This window comes from Periophthalmus magnuspinnatus, chromosome 24 (genome assembly GCF_009829125.3).
Source record: "Periophthalmus magnuspinnatus isolate fPerMag1 chromosome 24, fPerMag1.2.pri, whole genome shotgun sequence".
Lineage (NCBI taxonomy): Eukaryota > Metazoa > Chordata > Actinopteri > Gobiiformes > Gobiidae > Periophthalmus > Periophthalmus magnuspinnatus.
Window position 1 is genome coordinate 20,808,057 of NC_047149.1, and position 20,102 is coordinate 20,828,158.

Sequence of the window (20,102 nt, forward strand, 5' to 3'; positions counted from 1 at the left end):
TTTTTGTTTTGTCTTTTTAGCTACAATTTTTTTTTTAAATCACATAATTTTTGTCAACATATATACAGATGTTTATTAATTAAACATAAAAACAGTCAGATTTCTTGCTCCAAAGTCTGAAATCTGCTCCAAACCACATGCTTTTGATTAGAAACGACCGAATCTTCATGGTGAAAATTCAATAAACTGCACAACCCTATTCTAGTATTTTTACTGCCGAAATTGTAATGATATTTCCTAACACAGATTGTCTTTCTGGTCAAACTACTTTTAAAGAAGCTCAAAATTGATACCTGCTCAAACTAACATGCTGTTTACGAGTTTTGGTGTCTTGCCCAAGGACAGTATGCAATGGTCAGAGCTGAGGTTGGACTGGCTAGGGGTCATCAACATTTGAATTGGTATTTCTTAACTCCCTATCCACTTAGCCGCTGTCACTCCCAAGTAGATACGTGATTTTTGTCTAATACTGCTTGTCACAATAACATATTTTGAAATGCAATATATCGGTGAAGTAAATAGGGATGATAAACGATAATATTGAAATCAAATCATAAAGCAAAATTATACCCCAAAAGTAGTCTCAAAATCTAAAAAAATGAACTGCAATAAACAAATGACAGAATACGACAGTTAAGTAGTTAATTTGTATGAATAAGGAGTTCATAATTCAACCTTCTACAGCTCAAATATCATGGTGGTGCACAAAATTAACCAAATACTTCCCACTAGTACAAAGGAAAAAGTACCCACGATAAATATTCACCCCCAAATATTGTTGTTCCACCTGTCATGTATTGAGCAAAGTCGATATAGTAATTGTGACAGGCCTAGTTGTAAATGCATCCATATTTCTTAAGAACCCTTAGCTTCAAATACGTTAAAATCACAAGCTCTTAAAGCAATTACACAACAATCATTGGTGTAAACAACGAGGTGGCATTTCCATAACAGGGCTGCGCGGCTAAATAAAATCAGTCATTCATCAGCGCAAACATTTAATTAAGCAAATGTTTGGGCTGTGCTGTGCTGTGTTGTAATTGTAAACAGTGAGGTGCAGCCGTCAGCAGTGCATGGCGCAGGTTTGTTTTCACTCCCCTTTCTACAACTGCTCAGGTTGTAACTGCAGCCGTGTTTGTTATTAAACCACATCCCTGTACAACTCCTTCAAATGAGTCTGATGACTTAAGTGGATTTTTTAACCAACGTATTATCACTAAGACTTGGAATCCCAGGGTCTTTCCTCAAGACAATACACACTACAATAATATCACAATATGGCGATACATTCTGTAATCACTATATTGCACATTATATGGTACAAATTTGTCAGTTTTCGTTTTTTTAGAACAGTATTTCATTGTTAAAGTGACTACACCAGATTTTTGTCAAAAAATTGACAAAATTTGACTTGCCTCAGTACAGATATATTGTAAAAGCAGCTCTTAGGGTCAAAATGAGACCACTGTGTGCTGTCCATTAATCATATACATGTTTCATTACAGAGTTGTTGGAGAGAAGTCGTAATAAGGATGATGAAATGAGATGTCTTCAAGTGAGTATATCATAATTACATGCTTTATTTCCTATATCTTTTCCCCATTTTTCATTTGCGATGGCTTATTTACAGCAGTTTTTGTCAAGGGCATTATTTATAACAGTCCCATGTGGGTATGAACAAGGCCAACTCTGATCTATCAATTTCTGTTAGGGTTAATAATCCATTTATGTTACTGAACTCCCCAACTTGTTCTGCCATGCCCTCCATTGTATGTTTCATCATGCTCGGCTAAATTAGCATGTTAATAGTTTTAAGGTCAGTCTAAAATATTTTCTTTCACCCTGCCCTGAGGTGTGTAATTAATTATTCACAAAATAATGTTTTTTTTAGCAGATGCTCAGACTTCTCTCTTTCACCACTTCAGGAAATTAAAAAAGACAACATCAGTATCTCTTTGAACTGTATCATTCCTTTTTTATAGTCACAGATTTGAGAGATGACACCTCCTTTGTCTTTGTAAATCTGTCATTACCTGTTGGAATAGCAAAAGAAAATTTTTGACAGCTGAACAAAAGTTTAAGAGTGAAGCAAGCAGCTTCATCAGTTCTGATCAGATTGCTGGACACTGCCTTCTCTGAAGGGAGAAGCTAAGGCTTCTTTAGTTAGCTTAGCTAACTACACACAACCACACTCAACTAACATAACTATTTGTGTACAATTTCTGTTTGTTAGCTAGGTCTATTGAACTAAGTGTGAACTGTGCCTGTCATATTTTGCATAATCGTCCAGGTGCTCTCACACCTATTAGCATACTGCTACTACTACTTAGTATGCTAATAGGTGTGAGAGCAAATGGCAAACAAACAGAAAATGTAAACAAATACCTCCTCCCTTCAGATAGATATAAGGCAGTGTTCACCAGCAGTATGGCCAGAACTGAAGGAGCAGCTTGGATGAACAGTGAAACATCTTTACTCTAAAACTTTTGTCCATTTGACAGAATTGAATTTTTCTTTTTCTATCGATCATACCTGTATGACTGAAGGATTACACAGATACCTATTACAGTACATTTAATCCCTTATAATAATTATTTAACAATGTCAGCCTTAGCAGGACAAGGTTTTGGAAACACTGTTGTTAGGGTCCCACTTAGATGTCCCATATGTAATTCATTCAGGCTCCTTACAAAACCGGATATACATATGGACATTTCTGAAAAACTGTAATTGTACTATCACATAATGGTGTCACAGAGTGATACAAAACTGGTACTTTTCCCAGATCAGTCATTGTAGGGCTGAGTGACAGGTGAATGTCACCAGTGACCGTGTTCAAAATTATGACTTATACTCTAGAAATAATATAATATGGTTAAAAACTAAAACAACTTTAAGTCCAGGCTACCTTTATGTTATTCAATTTACCTGGATGACTGACAGCCTACCGCTATGATTCCATTGTATCTGTGTTATATAATGTAATGACTCAGTGTTGTTTAATAGAAAAAGCTCCCACAGGTTTTATTTAGACCTCATATTTGTGCTTGTTGTGAAATGTCTACTTGATTCTCAGTCGTGTGATGCAGTGCCACAAACAGCCGTGGGCCTGTCAGACTCATACAGCTTTGCTTGGACTAGTAGCTAATTACTGCAGACACAACGCTTCGCACTTTTAAAATCCACTTGGGGGCCCTTCTTTTCAATACCACTACATCTACTACACTCTCTTGGCAAGACACCAACTCACCTTAGACTGTAGTGGACTGGCCCGCAGCGTCAGTGTGGCCCTTTACTCCCCATTAGACAGCCCAACACGTAGCTCTGGCCCTCAGAAAATGTGCTGAGCAGTTGGGCTTCCCCGGAGTGTGCAAGCTCGACGCTGTTCCCATCTGTGGCGGCTTCCGAGGCACCTGCCAGAACTCATGTGCAATTAATCAGCCCTCCCCAAGCCAGTCGAGCTTTTAATTATGAAGGATGAGGAGAGCGGGAGGAAGCAGAGAAGAGATAGACGGCAGCAGAGGCGATGATGACGAGGAGAAATGGCATGTGGGGTTTAAGGGGAAGTGTTGAAACATTTGAGATATGGAGAGACAGGCGGTTTGGGATGGGCAGGTGCGTTTGAGTGGCAGAGCAAAAGGAGAGCGCTTAGAAATCTTTAGAGACCCAACTTCAGGCAGAAGCCGGAGGAGCGGGTAGTGCCAGGGAAAAAAGTGAAGTTTTGGATGTTAAGCTTATACTGGCAACACTGCAGGTGGTTACCTCACAGCTAACACGCATAAACTCATGTAGGGAAAGCAGAAAATGTTCAAAATGTAGATAAAATCAAATTAATTGGTTCAGCATAGTGTTGTCGCTACACTATAATTTAAAATTCTATTGCTATACTATCTTGATACCGATATAACAAGAATAAAAAACGCTTTATTTAGACAATAGAAAGTTATTTTCAACATTGAATAACAGCACTTTGTTTTATATTCCCACGTGGCCTTATATCTGTGTAATCCCTCAGTCCTCCAGGTAGATTCCACTGTGGTCCTTAGGCATATACTAGTCTATGTGTCTTATACTTGTTCTGATGCAGCTCAAGATCATTCTAAAACTATGCAGGAAAGGTTCATTTCTGTCCTGTGAATGTGAGTTTTTTAGTATCGATACTTGCTCAAATGAGTCAAATGAATCTAGTTTCAATATTATTTTTAGTATTGATTAGTATCTGACTTTTGATACTTTTCACAACCTTAGTTCATAGAGTAATAATTCTATAGAGTAGACATGTCACGATAATGACTATATCGTATCGTTCAAAACATGATAGATGGAACAATGCATTTTGGGGGTTCAGTGGTCATTATGGGTAACTTTTCCGTTCTACCGTTAGATTTCAGCTGTGGTTGAACATATAACTTTTACTGGTTAAAAAATGTGAAAAACAGACCTAGTTCATTTTAAACGCTTTGTAGTGGTGCAAAGTTATCACCTTATGCGTTCTGAGCATCCTAATTATTCACCATGATGAGTTTATAAGAGCTTTTCACAACTCAGATCAGAGTGTAGTTTTGCTCTAGTGGCAACAATGTCATAAAGCAACAACTAGCATGCTAACTCACACTTCCTGATTATCAGATAAATAAAATGCTTTTTAATTAGATGCAGACAGCGCAGACTTATTTTGGCCTCAAGAGCTGCTTATGCAATATATCTGTACTGGAGCAAGACACATTTTACTCAAATACATGGAGAAAAATATATATAGAGTGTATAGAGACTTTAAGTTTTTCATTCTGCTATGTATTGATTATAAATGGTACATTTAGAATAGCTTTATTGGAAAAATCCTGCTTTACTGTGTCAGTGACATAATTTAGTTTCAGTTCTCATGACAGACCTAGTATAGAGAATGGTCAAATGTACTAATGTTTGTATTTTTTATGAGCTATTGACAGTTATTGTTTCATCTTAACAGGATCGAGTCTTGGAACTCGAGATGGTGAGTAAAAGTTTACATGTTGTTATGTAAAAAAATGTATTAAAGTGAATGAGCGGTGTCTGAGTACACGGGTGCATGTATTATTGGGAGTTTGAGAGTGTGAATGATTTCCCTGAAAAGCACTACTGCTACATGTTGACAATTTTTTTAAGTACAAACATGAAACATGAAAGATGATTACAAGCAGAACACATTTGCACAGATTAATGAATGTTTTGGTGATAAGTAAAACAAAGGTTTGTTCCATGGTTTTACAAGCCATGGAACAAACTATCCCATTTCAGGTACACTCCTGGGTCAGTTTGACCACATTGCGTTAAGAGCTAATCAATGCTTTTAAAAAGTTTTGTGCACAGCCTAATGGACTGTCATCACAGGCATTTTCTTTAAAATCTGTAAAATACTTTGTCACACAGGGTCAAAGTGACCTTTTAGAGCAAAAATGAATAAATATGAACACAGCAGGAGGGATACATTTATGCTAGAAGGTGTATTCATTTTTTAGTCAGAAATTGCTGATTTAAATCAAAGAATTGAATTGATGGCTTTAGTCGAAGTCTCAAAGTCATTCAATCATGTCATTGAGTGCTGGCAATACATTATTGACCTCTGCACCAAAATGCCTCTTACCTCCACATACATCTCAGCACATGTCAGACAGGAGTCATCTACTGGAATACTGAACACATTCACATGCCAGAGGAAAAATGTCCAAACAATACTAAATGTCCTTCATGCATTGTGTTTGTAGAGCACCATTTGGTTCTTTTAAATAGTGTGTAGGGTGCAATATCTCTAGTAGCGTAGATTAGCCTCCAAAAGTGTAGTAATAGTAGTTGGCTGAATCAATCTATCTGTAAGTTTTTGTGAGTTGAGAGGATGTGAAATATATGAATAGAACTGAGCAGGTCCAAAGTTACATTTAGTTTTGAATTGGCCCACATTGTCAACATGCTAATAAGCCCAATAAATGCACACTTAATGGTGGTATTATTATTAGCCAATCTACATTTCCAAAACTCAAAATGCTCTGTTCCACCTTGTGATGTCATGAAGCGGTAGTTTTCACGTTAACAGTTCCTTTTGCCTTTAGTTCAGTAGAGCTTGGCAATTCCAGTCCTGAAATTATCCAAGTGTTTCTAGTGAAGGTGTATGGAGTTTAAAAACACAGTGCAGCACTTCCTGTATTACCACATGACATCACAAGGTGGAACAATGTTTTCTGATTGAGAGAAGAACTCAGCCTAAATATGCAGGGTTTGTGTGTTAAACATAGGAATGACACACAAAAAAACTCCAGCTATATTTTTTTGATGAGGAAACAACATAAGAACATAAGACAATCGTGTTCCATGGGCCCTTTAAGGTATACTTTATTTCATTCCCTGTATTTGAACCATTCTTCAGTCCTGCTGGAGCGACCTGTCAGGAGCAGTGAATACCATAGTGTATGATTGGATTGATGGGGGAAACTGGAGCACTAGCCACCCACGCTTTTACACAGATTTCAGAAGATTTTACTCACAGCAACCTGACCGTTGCACTGTTGTAAAGTACCATCGCAATACATGTTTGTTCAACCTTTTAGAGTCAAATGCATCTGTACACAATTTCTCATTTGCTGTTAAATCAACCCCAGCCTTAAGAAAAAAAAATAATAACTTGTTTCGGTCACACCTATTGTAGATATGAGTGCTAGAATCTGGGGGGAAAAAAGGCCTTTTGTCAGTGAAAACAAATCATATAAGGAACCTAACAAGACAAACAATGAATAATAATACTAAAATATAAATAGAAAATAGACCTTGACTGAGTATAAATACAAAATATTAGGTTAGCTTGCAGCACATTCAGCATTCATTCTACAACAAATATATACTGTGTATCTCAATTGGAAATTTTAAAGATTGAACTCCATTTTTCAAAATCACTTTAAGGTACACTAAGTAACTTTTCCGGTGGAGGATCTGACACATCCTTGTCATATGAAGATGTTATTGCTTGTCCTAGAATGTTCCACAGTATGGCATTAAACTGACAAATGTAGCTTTTAACAATCACTGGCATTTTAATAACTTGAAAAACACGCATTCTTACAGTGAGTGGTGTCGCCTCTCTGTAGATCTGACCTGTTCTTTGGCTGACCGATATCACCTGCTTGTCTCTAGGTAGATAACTTTAATGCCATGCTGTGAAATATTTTAGGAAAAGCAATTATGTTTCCATGGAGAGAAAAAGTTGGCAGACCCTCCACCAAAAAAAAAAAAAAAAAAAAATGCATAGTGTGCTTTTAACTAAAGTCTTTAATGCCCTCCCTCCATATAGCAGTGTGAAAAGCCAAAGCTCTATCATGCCAACACTATCACATTACTTCAGCGGTGTGTCCTGTAATGATCTTTAATAAAGGAGCATCAGAGGAGCCTTAACTTGCACCTCCAGCTGCGAGCGCCTTCACTAATTGTGCGTCAGTCTGACCCGTGTCTTGGACCAAAGTCTCATTTTACTAATGTGTGTATCATCGATTCTCTCCCCTCACGTCTCCGCTTTCATCCGAGCCTTCTGAAGAGAGAAGTGCTGAGACCGAAAGAAACTCATGACAATTAAAGGCTTTAGTGATGTGTCTCATTTTAGCCTGTGTTGTTTGAGGTGACTATCCAAAGTAAAGTGGAATAAGACGCTTTATTTCTGGTTTGTAGTGGTGAAATATTATATACATAGATCATCATTTCACATTTTGTTCATTGTAAATATCAATATTGAGCTAAAACTACTTAATAATTGAAACAGGTTCATTGACTTTTTGTTTAAAACTGCAGAACTGCTGCTAGCTCTGCATCTTCATATCGGCTAGGGCTGTAGTCGACTAAAAACGCTTCCTGCCGATCGATTTGTCGCCTAAAAAGGGGGCGTGGCAAAAGCTCTCAGAACTTGTGTATCTCACTGTATCTGACCCAAACTGCACTCAGAAGACTGCACCTGCACAGGAGTTCATGCAAAAACAACTTTTTATGCCATTTATGTACTAGGAAACAAAGTATTCATATATAGATAGATTAACCTTGTGAATTATGAGTTCAATCTGCCTTTTTACATAGGCTATAAATACCAAAAAATACAAAATCTTCAGCTGACACTAGGGGTGTTGAAAAAAATCTACATCTTAACGATTCTGGATTCTAAATTCTCAAAAATCTATTTTAAACCACGTTAATGACAATCTTTACGCTACGGTAACACCCCCCCCCCCCTTAAAATTCACCTGACATGGCCTTTAAATACCTCTAAAAACACGTGTTGTGCCATAACTTCATTAAAAACAGTAGTTCAGTCATCATTTGCCTCTGGGCTCTTTCCACGGCTCCGCGCATTCAAGTGAGGTGGAGGAGGGCTGTCTCTGAGCACGCTTACACAAAACGCAGCACACACAAACACACACTTGCAGCACGCACACACAAGCCCATCCACGCACACACACACAGGACGAGACTTGCATGACACCACACTGAGACAGGAGAGATGAACGGGTCATCAGCACTTTGAATCATTTTAGCTCCATGGTTTGCTTTGCTGTGTTGGTGTTAGCACATTAGCTTTCCTTCGCTGCTAACTACAGTCACAACAGGCTGTATAATGTATTGGAAAATCTTCATAATTTTTATCTTTGACAAATTGCTTATTTAAGTTTAATCATTGCAGTATGGAATTAACTGGGCCTAGATAATGATTGAGTAGAATTATGAACTATTAAAATAAATATCATCTAAGCCGCTTCTTCAGTTCTGGTCAGATTACTGGCGGACACTGCCTTATATCTATCTGAAGGGAGGAGCTAACTACGCTGAATTGTTTAGAATCATTAATCATTTTAAATCAATTTGGGACCCAAAAATGGAAATTAAATCGCCAGGAGCTTAAAAGATTCACACCCCTAGCTAACACACTCACTAACATCTCCTTTCTGTTTCCCCATATAAATCCTTATAACCAAATTAAATAATAGTGTCATTTCACCATTGCACCATAGTTTTATTTTTTTCAAATTCAGGAGAGTCAAGGATTACTCAAGCAAGTATGAATCACTCATTATACAACTCTGAGTAAGCTAATGAGCCATTATAACATGGTTTAAGCAAACATAAAAGTGTATTATTCATAATGTTTCCTGTAAGCACTGTTACATTGCATCATTAGGGGTCACAAGTTTAACAAAATACCAAACGTATAATGATCCAAAAATCCAAAATCCAGTTTCAAAATGATTAAAGTTTATTGCTTTGTGTCCAAACCCCAAACTGACCAATTTTCCTTTTGGTTAAATTGCACAGATACATTTCCCACCTAATCTTGTAACTAATAACATGTTTTAAGTTCATTTTGAACGGGTGGAATTATGCAAAATAGATTTTTTTTTTTTTTTTTTTTTAGCTTTTTACCATGTTATAACTCATCAAAAACATGCCTGTGTAGGTTTTTTATGTCATCCATGCGTGTTTGAATATTTTAGAGCGCTCTCTCGGGTCCTGTTCAAACCCTCCTTGCTGTAAGATTTTGGTCAATGCTCAGCCCACCAGTCTATGTCACCCATGCTCCCACATGACAATTCTCCATAAATATAATTTTTAAAAAATTTAAAAAAACATGATACAAAACTATACACAGCAACTTGCTGAATGTGTTGTGATAGCGCTCTGAAGGGGGAGTGACTTAACACGGGGAGCAAAGAGAGAGGGGACTCAGAGCATCAAAAATGATGAATATAGCATTTCCCAAACAATAAAAAGTAACATGGTGATCTAAATATATGTGTTAGAAGTTAATACCCCATAAAATTTGAATGCATCCCTCTTTTACAGAAATGAACAAAACAGATTATTCAGACCTAAACATGGCCAATTTCCTCTTAGGATCCAGTGTTTGAATTGTATCTTAAGTTAACCTAATAAAAAATAAGTAACTGCAAGAGTTCACAAATTAGACTTGGACTTGAAAAAATATGTGTGAGCCAATATGTCCAAATAATTTTCCTTGTGGATCAATAGAGCAAAAATACATGGTAATAAAATTCAGAAATGTACCAAAACGTCGTCTACCCCAAGTGCTGTTTTGACTGGTGCTGCAGTACTGACAGTGATTGACAGTTTTATGTCTGACAAAAGTCACTGAATATTACTGTTAAAGCATCTGATTCAGTTCTTTTTGTGTTCTTTTGAATAGAGCACCAGAGCAGCCCTGGACCGCCTCGAGGCCATCCCAGAAAAACAGTCTCTTATGGACAACTTTAAAGATTTGGAGGTGAGTTTTACTTTTAATACAAAGTGGTAAAAGTAGTTGAATATTTAAATGTGTGTAGTTAAAGGTGAACTTTGTAACCTTTCTGTTTGCGGGATCTGCCGCTAGAATGTTCCAAACTATGGCATACTTTGGTGCTGAATACCGGAATTTTACTCATAAAAATGTGAAAAGCTGAACTTGTTTATTTTAAACATTTGTACCCGTCCAAAGTTATTCCTCACTTACCTTATGCATTCCAAGCATCCTTGTCACCGCAATGAGTTTGCAAGCACTTTTCACAACTCTTAGAACTGCTTGTACTATAGATCTGGGGCAAAACATATTTTGCCAAAATGGAAAAAATTGGGTATACCTACTTTATTGAGATTTATTCAAGTACAAGTGTTTATAATGTAAAGTGTGAGTGGGGTCGCTGCTCCATAGATCTGATATTTAACTTGGCTTGGTGGCGTCATCCATTTGTCTTTATGGTTATAGATACATTCACTGCCATATGGTGGAACATTCAAGACAAAGCAATAACATCGCTATGGATACAAACAGATGACTGACCCTCCACTTCAAAAATGTCATAATGCACCTTTAATATGTGCATGATTCATAACATACTGTACATTGACCTGCACTCCGCCTTCCTCCAGGAGTCCCAGCGGCAGAGGGAGGAAGTAGAGCAGCGATATTCCAAGTACAAGGAGATCGTGTGGGACCTTCAAAATCAGCTTGATGAGTCCAAACGAAAGATCCAGGAGTACAGGGTAAAGCTGCACAGTGTATAAAATTGAAATCTCACTTAAATCTCAGTTTAAATCGGTAAAATGATCAAATCACAAAGGCTGCAATTACTTAGATTATAGAATGATTTCTGCAAAGAACAAAACATCTTGTGTTTTAGAGAAAACTCTTGTATCTGTAGTTTAAACCGCTACAAACAATTATCTAAATTGATGGAATGTGTTTATTAGCTTCAGTCTATATTTCAGTCTTCTCTTTTTCATCTTCTGTTGTTTACATGTGTTTAAAAAGTAGGGTTCTGTTCTGAGTGCACAAGTCACAAATACTGGCTCTGTTAGCGTCACTACTTCCTGTCCAGTCCAGATATCTCATGCTAAACTTAATAAATACTTAAAGATCAGACAGTGGAAAGCGAGTTGCTTCTGGATGCCATTGACAACATGTTAAAGACTTTATAAATAAGGTGTTTGTAAAGTAAGGGGAAAAAGGGCTTCTGGCTGTTTAGCTTCCCAAAAATGGAATATATTTCAAGGACCTGGATACTTTGGTTTGTTTGCCCATGAAAAGGAGAGTCTGAGTGCTCTCACTGGCTCTCACTGTAGAAATTAATTAATTCATTCATTCATTAAACAAATAGTAGCATAGTAAATATTAAAATACTGCCAGCTTTGAGACACAGCGAGCTAGCCAGCGCGCTACTATGTACAACCCTATTTTTTTCTGCGTGTTTTTTTTCCAAAATCGTTCAGCACTAGATTAACACGGTGTATACAGCAAGCACAGAATCTGTTTGCATTAAAAGGCTCTATTTACAATACAAGAGGCTGTCATCCCAAACAACTGCCCACACGCTTCTATCTTAGCCCTAATTGCTCACTGCATTAGAGCGCTGAGGTTTGAGTTAGGATCGTCTGAGTCCATTTGTGAGCGTAGCGCGCCCACAGCACTGCCAGATTGTGCACCTCGCCTCATTTACAACTGGTATGAATAAATGAATAATTCCACACTGAATAACACAGGGGCAGTCTCCAGCACTGGTACAAATGTACAGTTCAACAAAGATCTAGTTGTCTCCTTGTTTGTTCGAATTCAATTGAATAATCCAGTAATAATGAGCCAGTTATGACGATATTCAGGTACATGACAATTACTGAGCTGGTTGTACTTGTGCCCGTCTGAATCATTTTTTTGTGCAACTGTAATAATTCATAGAAGTTGTTGGCACAAAATGGCAGCCGCATCTCAAGTCAATTCAGCCATAGTGCAATTTTTAAAGGAGCACTGCGTAACTTTTCTGATGGATGTCCGCCACCTGCCTGTCTCCATGGAAACGTTGCTGCTATTCCTGGAATGTTTCACAGACATCACTCTATCTTCAGTCAGTTACATGTAGGTCTGTCACGATAACAAATTTTGAAGCATGATATATTGCGATAAACGATAATATTGAAACTATTTTATGCTACTGACACAATAACAATTAAGGCAAGGCAAGTTTAATTGTATAACACGTTTCCTTAAAGTAATTCAAAGTGCTTTACAGAATAAGTAAGACATTAAAATCACAATACAACAAATCAAACATAAATAATCATCATAAAATTAACATTAAAAGAGAAGAGTGCAGAATAAATAAAGCAGGATAGTCCCAGTAGACAAACGCTTAAATATACAATATCATTAAAAAGCATGAGCAGCACCAAATGAATAGCAAAATGAAGCAATAATTAGCCATAGAAGTAAGATTTTCAGCTCTCTACAGCTCAAAGTTTTTCATATTACACCAAAAATAACTGAAATCTCCCACTACTGGAAAGAAACTGAACACAAGAAAACTATTAAGCTACAGAAATATATTGATCCAGCTATCCTTTATAAGTCCAAATAGTAATTATGATGACAGGCCTGATTACATGTGCTTTTATTGTTGAAAAAAGCATTTAATAGCATGAATTCTTACTGTGAGTGGGGTTACTTCTCCACATCTGACCTGTAACTTGGCCTTGGTGTTGTCTCCATAGTAATAGGAAAATGTAATCCCATACTGTGAAGCAGTCCAGGCGAAGCAATTTGTCCACGGAGACGAGCAGAACCAGAAAAGTTGCATAGTGCAAAGCCAAAGCACAGTAAAATAAATGATCTAATAACATTACTAAACTACTGCTGATCTTAGTAAAAATTTGAATCAATAATAATAAAAAAACAAAACAAAAGAAAACACCGTAGTCTAATCTCGAGTAACCTGCTTGTTAAAAATATCAAAACTTCCACACAACACTATAATAATGTATTTCCTATTTCTTGTAATGAGGAAATAAAAATCCTCTTAAATCTTAAATTTGATTCGTAAAACCCTCGAGTTATCTTATGAACTGCCTAATTGTTCTTTTGAAATGGTCCTTGAAGAGAGAGCCGTCCACATGAAGCCCAGTGTTGACAGGATAGTACCCCCCTCTCCCCGATCAAGTACCCCCCTCTACCAGAGCACCCGTACTGTCACTCCTCAGATACCCTTAAGTACCAGATTACCCCTGCGCTTTGCCAAATGACTATCGTGTTGAGCGATAAGTGGCCGTTGCATTAGCCTAATAGCTGCTACTACTCCAGTTTGTTTAAGGAAAATAGGATGGATTGAATGTCTTTGACCTGAGGCGCAGATTTGAGACCGAAGAGGCACAAAGTGGGGATGGCTGCTTGATTTATGTGGTAATTGCAAACATTTTTTTTTTAATGAAATTTAACAATATTATAGTTTAAATGATGACATCGGTCTTTGTTGATATGGCTTTTTGATTGGTAAATGGTAAATTAACTCATTTTTATTTAGCACTTTTCCACCTACAAGGCACTCACGCATTCACAGCAGTGCACGCAGACACCGGGGGCGAGGTGGGTTAAGTGTCTTGCTCAAGGACACGACGACGGCATCCAATGTGTGGGAGCTGGAATCGCTTTTATTTTTATTTGTTTCTTTTTGTCAAATTTTAAGCATGGCCAGCTTGTGAAGACATGGCGGCTAGCTCAAAACAAGTCCAAAATAAGAATGGAAAATTACAGAAGACAGATGCAAAATTTAAAAACGCCTAATATTTCAGTTAATAAAAAAATAATCATAGAACTAATAAATTAGTCCGAATGTTGTAAAACGTTATGGGGATGAACAATTTTGGGGAAATATAAAATTCAAATGCTGGTTGTAAATTTGCAAGTTGACTTTTTTTTTCATACTTGGCATTTTAAACACGTCCAGGAGAAGTAACATTTGAGAGAAGACTAAAATATGAATTACTAAGAATCCCTGCATTTCAGAACAGTTAGCTGGTTTTATAAAATTGCGCCCATTCAGATTTTGATTGCAGTTTGACCAGTTTTGCAGCTTTCAAATGCACTAGTATTCAGATGAGTATGTACCGACTTGTCCTCTCTCGGTTTGTGCAGGAGGAGAAGTTGGACGCCACATCACGGAGCCTGCGTCTGGCCGCTCTGTCCTCGTCCATCAAAGGACCGGGCGCGTTCCTGAGCAGCTCCCTCAGATCTGACTCCCTCTGTGGGTATTTATATAATCCGCCTGACACTGCGTCTATCACGCACTTTGATGCCAGCCATGTTTTCTTCACACTCTGCTTTGCTGGATAATTTGACAATGTATGTTTATTTTTAAATCTGGTTCAACGCCTTCGCGAGTCTACTTTGTCAAATCCAATTATCAATAGGCATATCATGATAAAAATGCATGATCCCAGGGGAAAGGATAGCACTGCTGGTTTCATAGGCCTGGATTATTTTCATTATTTACATGAGGGTTGTCAAAAGTATCGAAAACCGGACACTAATTGAATTGAAACGATATACTCATTGGAGCGATTTAAAAAAAAAGATACTTAAAAAAATCACACTAACAGGACAAAATTGGAGCTTTCCTGAATAGTCTCAGAGATGTTGATCTTTATTTGAACTAAGACCACATAGTAACATAAAATAGTAGCATAAACTAAGACTTAATTCATACGTTTTCAAGGTTGGTAACTACTACTTAAAGTTACCATTTGCAAGTTTGAATTTTTTTTTTTTTTTTTTTAACCCCTGTCCCTTCACCTGTCCTATCAAGTTCAAGCCTATTCGTTAGTATCAAAGTTTTGACATTGTAGTTGAAATTAATTACATTTTTTTGTCCTCATTTTGATTGATCGATTTTCAATTAGATTTTATTATCTCATTTCAAAACCAAAATAAAAAGGGTTTTAATTACTGATTTCCTAAACATAAACAGGACAGATAATGTGTGTAATCTTCCTCCAAATTCTGAACTCACTCACTCACAGGTTTTTTTTGGCAGAGGATTGGCTGTGGATCTCAAATAAAATCAGCCAAGCAAATACTTACGATTAGACGTGACTGAATCTCGATCTTGATTAAAATTTGGACAATCCTACCTGAATGTGATTTTATGGGAGTATAAACCTGCTTTTATAGTCTTGGAGAAGACACATTTCCATTTTTCTGTGGCTAATTTCAGTTAAACATTTCCCCATGAGTGAGTGCTCCTCTACCTCAGTGCCAGTGGCTCTGGGCCAAAACCACTTGTAGAGTTTTTGCCAGTTACAGAGACCTGGCACCACCTCCCAGACTCTTCTGCGTTTAACCTGCTAATGCAGCTCTGTGGCTCCGTGCATCATTTTCATAATTTGTCTTTAGTTTTATCGCCAGTGCAGCAAATATTCATCGTTTTAGGTATTTACTTAAACAGATGCTGCCGTAGACTTGTTTTTACTTTCTAAGCTTGGATTAGGTAACCAACTGGACTTTGTTTGGTATTACACATGCAGGAGATAATGGAAATACAGTGTTTTAACAAAAGAACTGGAAACTGTAAAAACGTCATGGGATTCACGATTTATTTACTTAAATTATCTTTCACCACGTTTAATTCAAATTTTTACTTTTTATTAGCAAAAAAACATTTGGCTTTTAATTACATGGTTTAGGAATCTTCCAAAAATAAATAATGAAGTGGGAAAATTCTCAAATGACTGTTTTCCAAGCCAGTGCCATTTAACACATAAAAATAAGTAAATTTGTTTCTCTTAAGGCCAAAGTCTTTTTTTTCCCCCAATAAAGTTTTCTAGCTTTTTAAGTTTTTACACTACATACAAGAACAACACATCTGAGTCTCAGACACGGATCTGTGCATGTTTTCTTACAAAAATACTATTATCAACAGAGGTGTGCAGGCACTGAATTATCTCCAGGAATTTCAAACAGGAGCTGAAGTCAGTTCACTTGTTATTAATGTCCATGTGCTGTAAAATGGTAAATAGCCACATTTTTATAAAGAGCTTTTACACCTTCAAGGCACTCTTATAACAATCTTGTGATTTTTTGTTTTTTGGGTTTGTTGAGAGTGGGATTTGAACCGCCAGCCCCATACCTAAACATATAGTCACTATTGCACAGTGTTATTTTTTTATAATTGTATTCACCTTTTTATATCTTAAAGTATATTCAAATATTCTAGTTCAAATCTTTGTGTTTGATTACATATTTTCTAGTCTCTTTCTATCTTGTAATTTTTGTTGCAACTCTGAAAATTGAGGGGCAAATACCAATTCCTCTCTAAACCACATCCTTTTACTGCCAAAGGAGGCTATACTGCTCTCAATTTGACTACAATTTGAATACATGCTCCAGCCTAGGTGTCAGTCATGGATGCCATTTTGAGGACTTTCTGCATTATTTAACCCACCACAACTCATTTGGCTCTATTATGTCTCTTTCCACAGCTCCACCCAAACGCCTGAACACTCTAGATCTGGGGAGCTCTACGATGAACGGGATCTTCTCTGATTAAGTCCCCTACAGGAGAACTCTTGTCTGTCTGTCCAAAATAAATATGGTGCTTCTTTCTCCTTGTGACCCTGATTCTGCCCCCTTCAGGACCAAAACATAATGACACTGTACACCGCGGCCTTGCACTCAAACTACCCCTCCACTACCTCCAAAAAAGAGAGGGATGAAGGAGGGGACGCACAATTCAGAGCTTACCCAAAGTTTGCTGAGGAGTTTTGACACTGTAGAGCTAAGTGCACACTACTGTTTAAGTGTTACTAATGCAAAAAGAATGTACTTTTTATGTGAAAACTATGCTGTTACTAATATAACTTTATAATCCTACTATGCCAATTTTCTTTGTGCTACATTGATTTCTGACTTGGGCCCTGTATTACAAAATATTAGCTGTTTGGAAATGGGTTAGTGTGTTGCCAGATAATTGGTACAAACATATGGAAACTGGCAATGTCCAAAAGGCAGTGTATTTCAGTTTTACAATTCCAAGCAAAACACTGAAAACAGAGATAAAATAATGAGTTAATGTGATATTTATCCATCCATGGTCAAAAAGTGTTAGAAACCAGAAACCAGAATAATGATTTGTGATAAATTTAAAGATTCAAGACCTGGAGTAGAGCAGAAAATGAACCAGAATCAGATAGATGGGTGAGCCCTCCAACAGCTGCTTCCCACTTCAGCTCCAGGTATTCCCAGTGGTCTCCCATCCCAATACTAATTAGGCCTAACCCTGCCTTTAGGGAATGCCGTTAAGCACATACGCTGTAGTGTTTTTAGTAAACTCGATTCCATTAGTGTCTCTTGTATCTTCTTTCTTTGTATATTCTTGTTATAATTGGCACTTGACAACACAGATTTTATCAGTTTGTATTAGAATGATGAAAAAATAGGATTGTCGCCAGAGTAATTAACAATTATATATCATAATAATGGTGAAAAGTCCACAAAATGCTGCCTATAAAACATGAACATAGAATAACATAGAACGTGATGCCTATGAATTGAAAGTTACACAGTGTGGCATTTCAGGGCACTACCTCATGCAATATTGTAATACATATATTTAAAATGGTGGTTATAGTGAATCAGCATAAACCCAGAGTTCACCTCAAATTTGCCTTTTTCACCCTCCATAGCTTTGTACTACAGGGCCCTATACTTTTTGCACAATATGCATTTTTAACCTATCCCTATCACACTTCCTCTCCACAATGAATTATGCCAACGTGCAAACCTCCGTTCTAAGGTAACTATTTTAATATTATGCAGTAATGTGTGTATTTTAAAAACTGCACTGTAAGAAACGTATTTTTTATGGTTCGCAACAGATTAAAATGAACCTGATGAGGCTAAATGTCTTATTTAATGAACCTGTTGTCCCTGTGTGTTTTTCTCACTAAAGTGTGAGCTTTGCTGCAGCCCAGAGACTCGTGAATATCCTGCTGCAGCGTTTTCCTAAAAGCCTTCACTTTGAGGAAGAGTCAAGAGAGAAAGAGGAGAGAGGGAAAGCGAGAGAGGGGGAGTGAGAGAAAAAGGTAAGAGATGAGTAGAAGAAGAGGAGTGAGAAAGAAAGGGGTTGAGAGAGAAGGGAGAAAGAAGAAGGCAGCGAGAAAGGATTTAGGAGGAATAGAGGGAGTGGGGTGAGAGAAAAAATGAGATGAGTAGAAGGAGGGGAGTGAGTGAGAAAGAAAGAAAGAATGAGAAAAGGGAGAGAAAGAGAAACGGGAGTGCGAGTGAGAAAGGGAGTAAGAGATTAGAGGAAGAGGAGAGGAAGATGGAGTGTGGAGTGAGAGAAAAAGGTGAGAGATGAGTAAGAGAAGGGGGAAGTGACTGGGAGAAAAGTTAGTGTGTGATGGAGAGAGAAAAAGGGAGTGAGAAAGAGGATTTAGGAGGAAGAGGATTTAGGAAGAGGGAGTGGGGTGAGAGAAAAATATGAGAGATGAGTAGAAGGGGGGAGTGAGTGAGGAAGGGAGTGAGATGATTTAGGAGGAAGACAGGGAGTGGGGAGTGAGAAAAAGGTGAGAGATGAGTAAGAAGGGGGGAGTGACTGAGAAAGGACTGGGAGAAAAGGGAGAGTGTGATGGAGAGAGAAAAAGGATTTAAGAGGAAGTGGGGGGTGAGAGACAGGAGAGATGAGTAGGAGAAGGGAGTGAGAAAGGGAGTGGGGGTGAGAGAAAAGACAATAGAGATGAGTAGGAGAAGGGGGAGTGAGCGAGAAAGCAAAAGGAGGAGAGGGGGAGAGAAAAGGAGAGGGAGTGAGAGACCGGAGAGGATTTAAGTGGACGAGAGGGAGTGGGGGATGAGAAAAAGATGAGAGAATTGGAGAAAGTGAATGAGGGAGAGAGTGACGATTTAGGAGGGAGTGGGGGTGAGAGAAAAAGACAAAAGATATGAGTAAGAGAAAGGGGGAGTGAGCAAGAAAGAAAAAGAATGAAGGAAAAGGGAGCTAGAAAGTGAAGGGAGAGAGAGAGAGGAGTGAGATAAAGAGAGAGGGCTAGAGGGAGAGAAAGAAGACATTTGAGAGGAGGAAAGTGAAGGGAGAGAAAAGGTGTGAGAAGGAAGGAACAAGAGAAATAAAATAGGGAGAATGAGAGGGGTAAGAGAGATAGGGAGAGAAGTGAGAAAGAAGGAGAGAGAGAAAGTCCTGTGTTAATTTAGCGCCGCACTTCAAAGCCGTAAACACAGAGCTGCTGTGTAAACACTTCTCCAGTTTGTACTTAATCTGTGAGGTGCTGAAGAGTTGAACTGGAGGCAGCAGACAGACAAGGCTCAGGGAACAGTACAAGTCAATGGATGTATGTAATATCTATGGAATGATATTTAAAGATACACTGGAACTTTTCTGGTGGGGGTCTGTCACCTGATTATGTCCATGTTTGTCTGGAATGGTTCACATATAGCGTTGAAATGATTAATCTTTTCATGTATTCAATTACAAGTGTTTTGATTGTTCAAAAACTACATTTATATTGTGAGCGGGCTTGCCTCTCCACAGATCTGACGAGTAACTTTGACTCGTGACGTGATGTGAACGAGTTGGTTTTAAATTATTATTATTGTAGTGCAATGTTTTATTTAGATGCTGCATCATTTCAAAGGGTAAACACAGTCCCACTCTCAGTTTGAATCATTTTAAACAGATCTGAGCCTGGGTCATTTCTCTGATAAGTTTGCGTGATTAGTTTGTAGATAAAATTAGTTCTCACATTGGCTTCTGTCGTACAAATAAATATTAAAA

At 37.7% G+C, this 20,102-nt stretch overlaps 1 protein-coding gene across 3 annotated transcripts in view; it reads left to right on the forward strand.

The window, feature by feature from the left end:
* Positions 1–18,214, forward strand: part of LOC117392553 (centrosomal protein of 128 kDa) — a 60,528-nt gene extending 42,314 nt beyond the window's left edge. Inside the window, exons 21-26 of one of the 3 annotated variants that reach the window (XM_033990648.2) lie at positions 1,506–1,555; positions 4,970–4,993; positions 10,208–10,285; positions 10,927–11,040; positions 14,456–14,564; positions 16,798–18,214. In XM_033990648.2, the coding sequence (XP_033846539.2) occupies positions 1,506–1,555; positions 4,970–4,993; positions 10,208–10,285; positions 10,927–11,040; positions 14,456–14,564; positions 16,798–16,865 (443 nt within the window). In that variant the 3' untranslated portion in view covers positions 16,866–18,214. The remainder of the gene's footprint in view (positions 1–1,505; positions 1,556–4,969; positions 4,994–10,207; positions 10,286–10,926; positions 11,041–14,455; positions 14,565–16,797) is intronic. The other 2 variants (XM_055232347.1, XM_055232348.1) reach the window with 2 other exon arrangements.
* Positions 18,215–20,102: the final 1,888 nt, after the last annotated feature.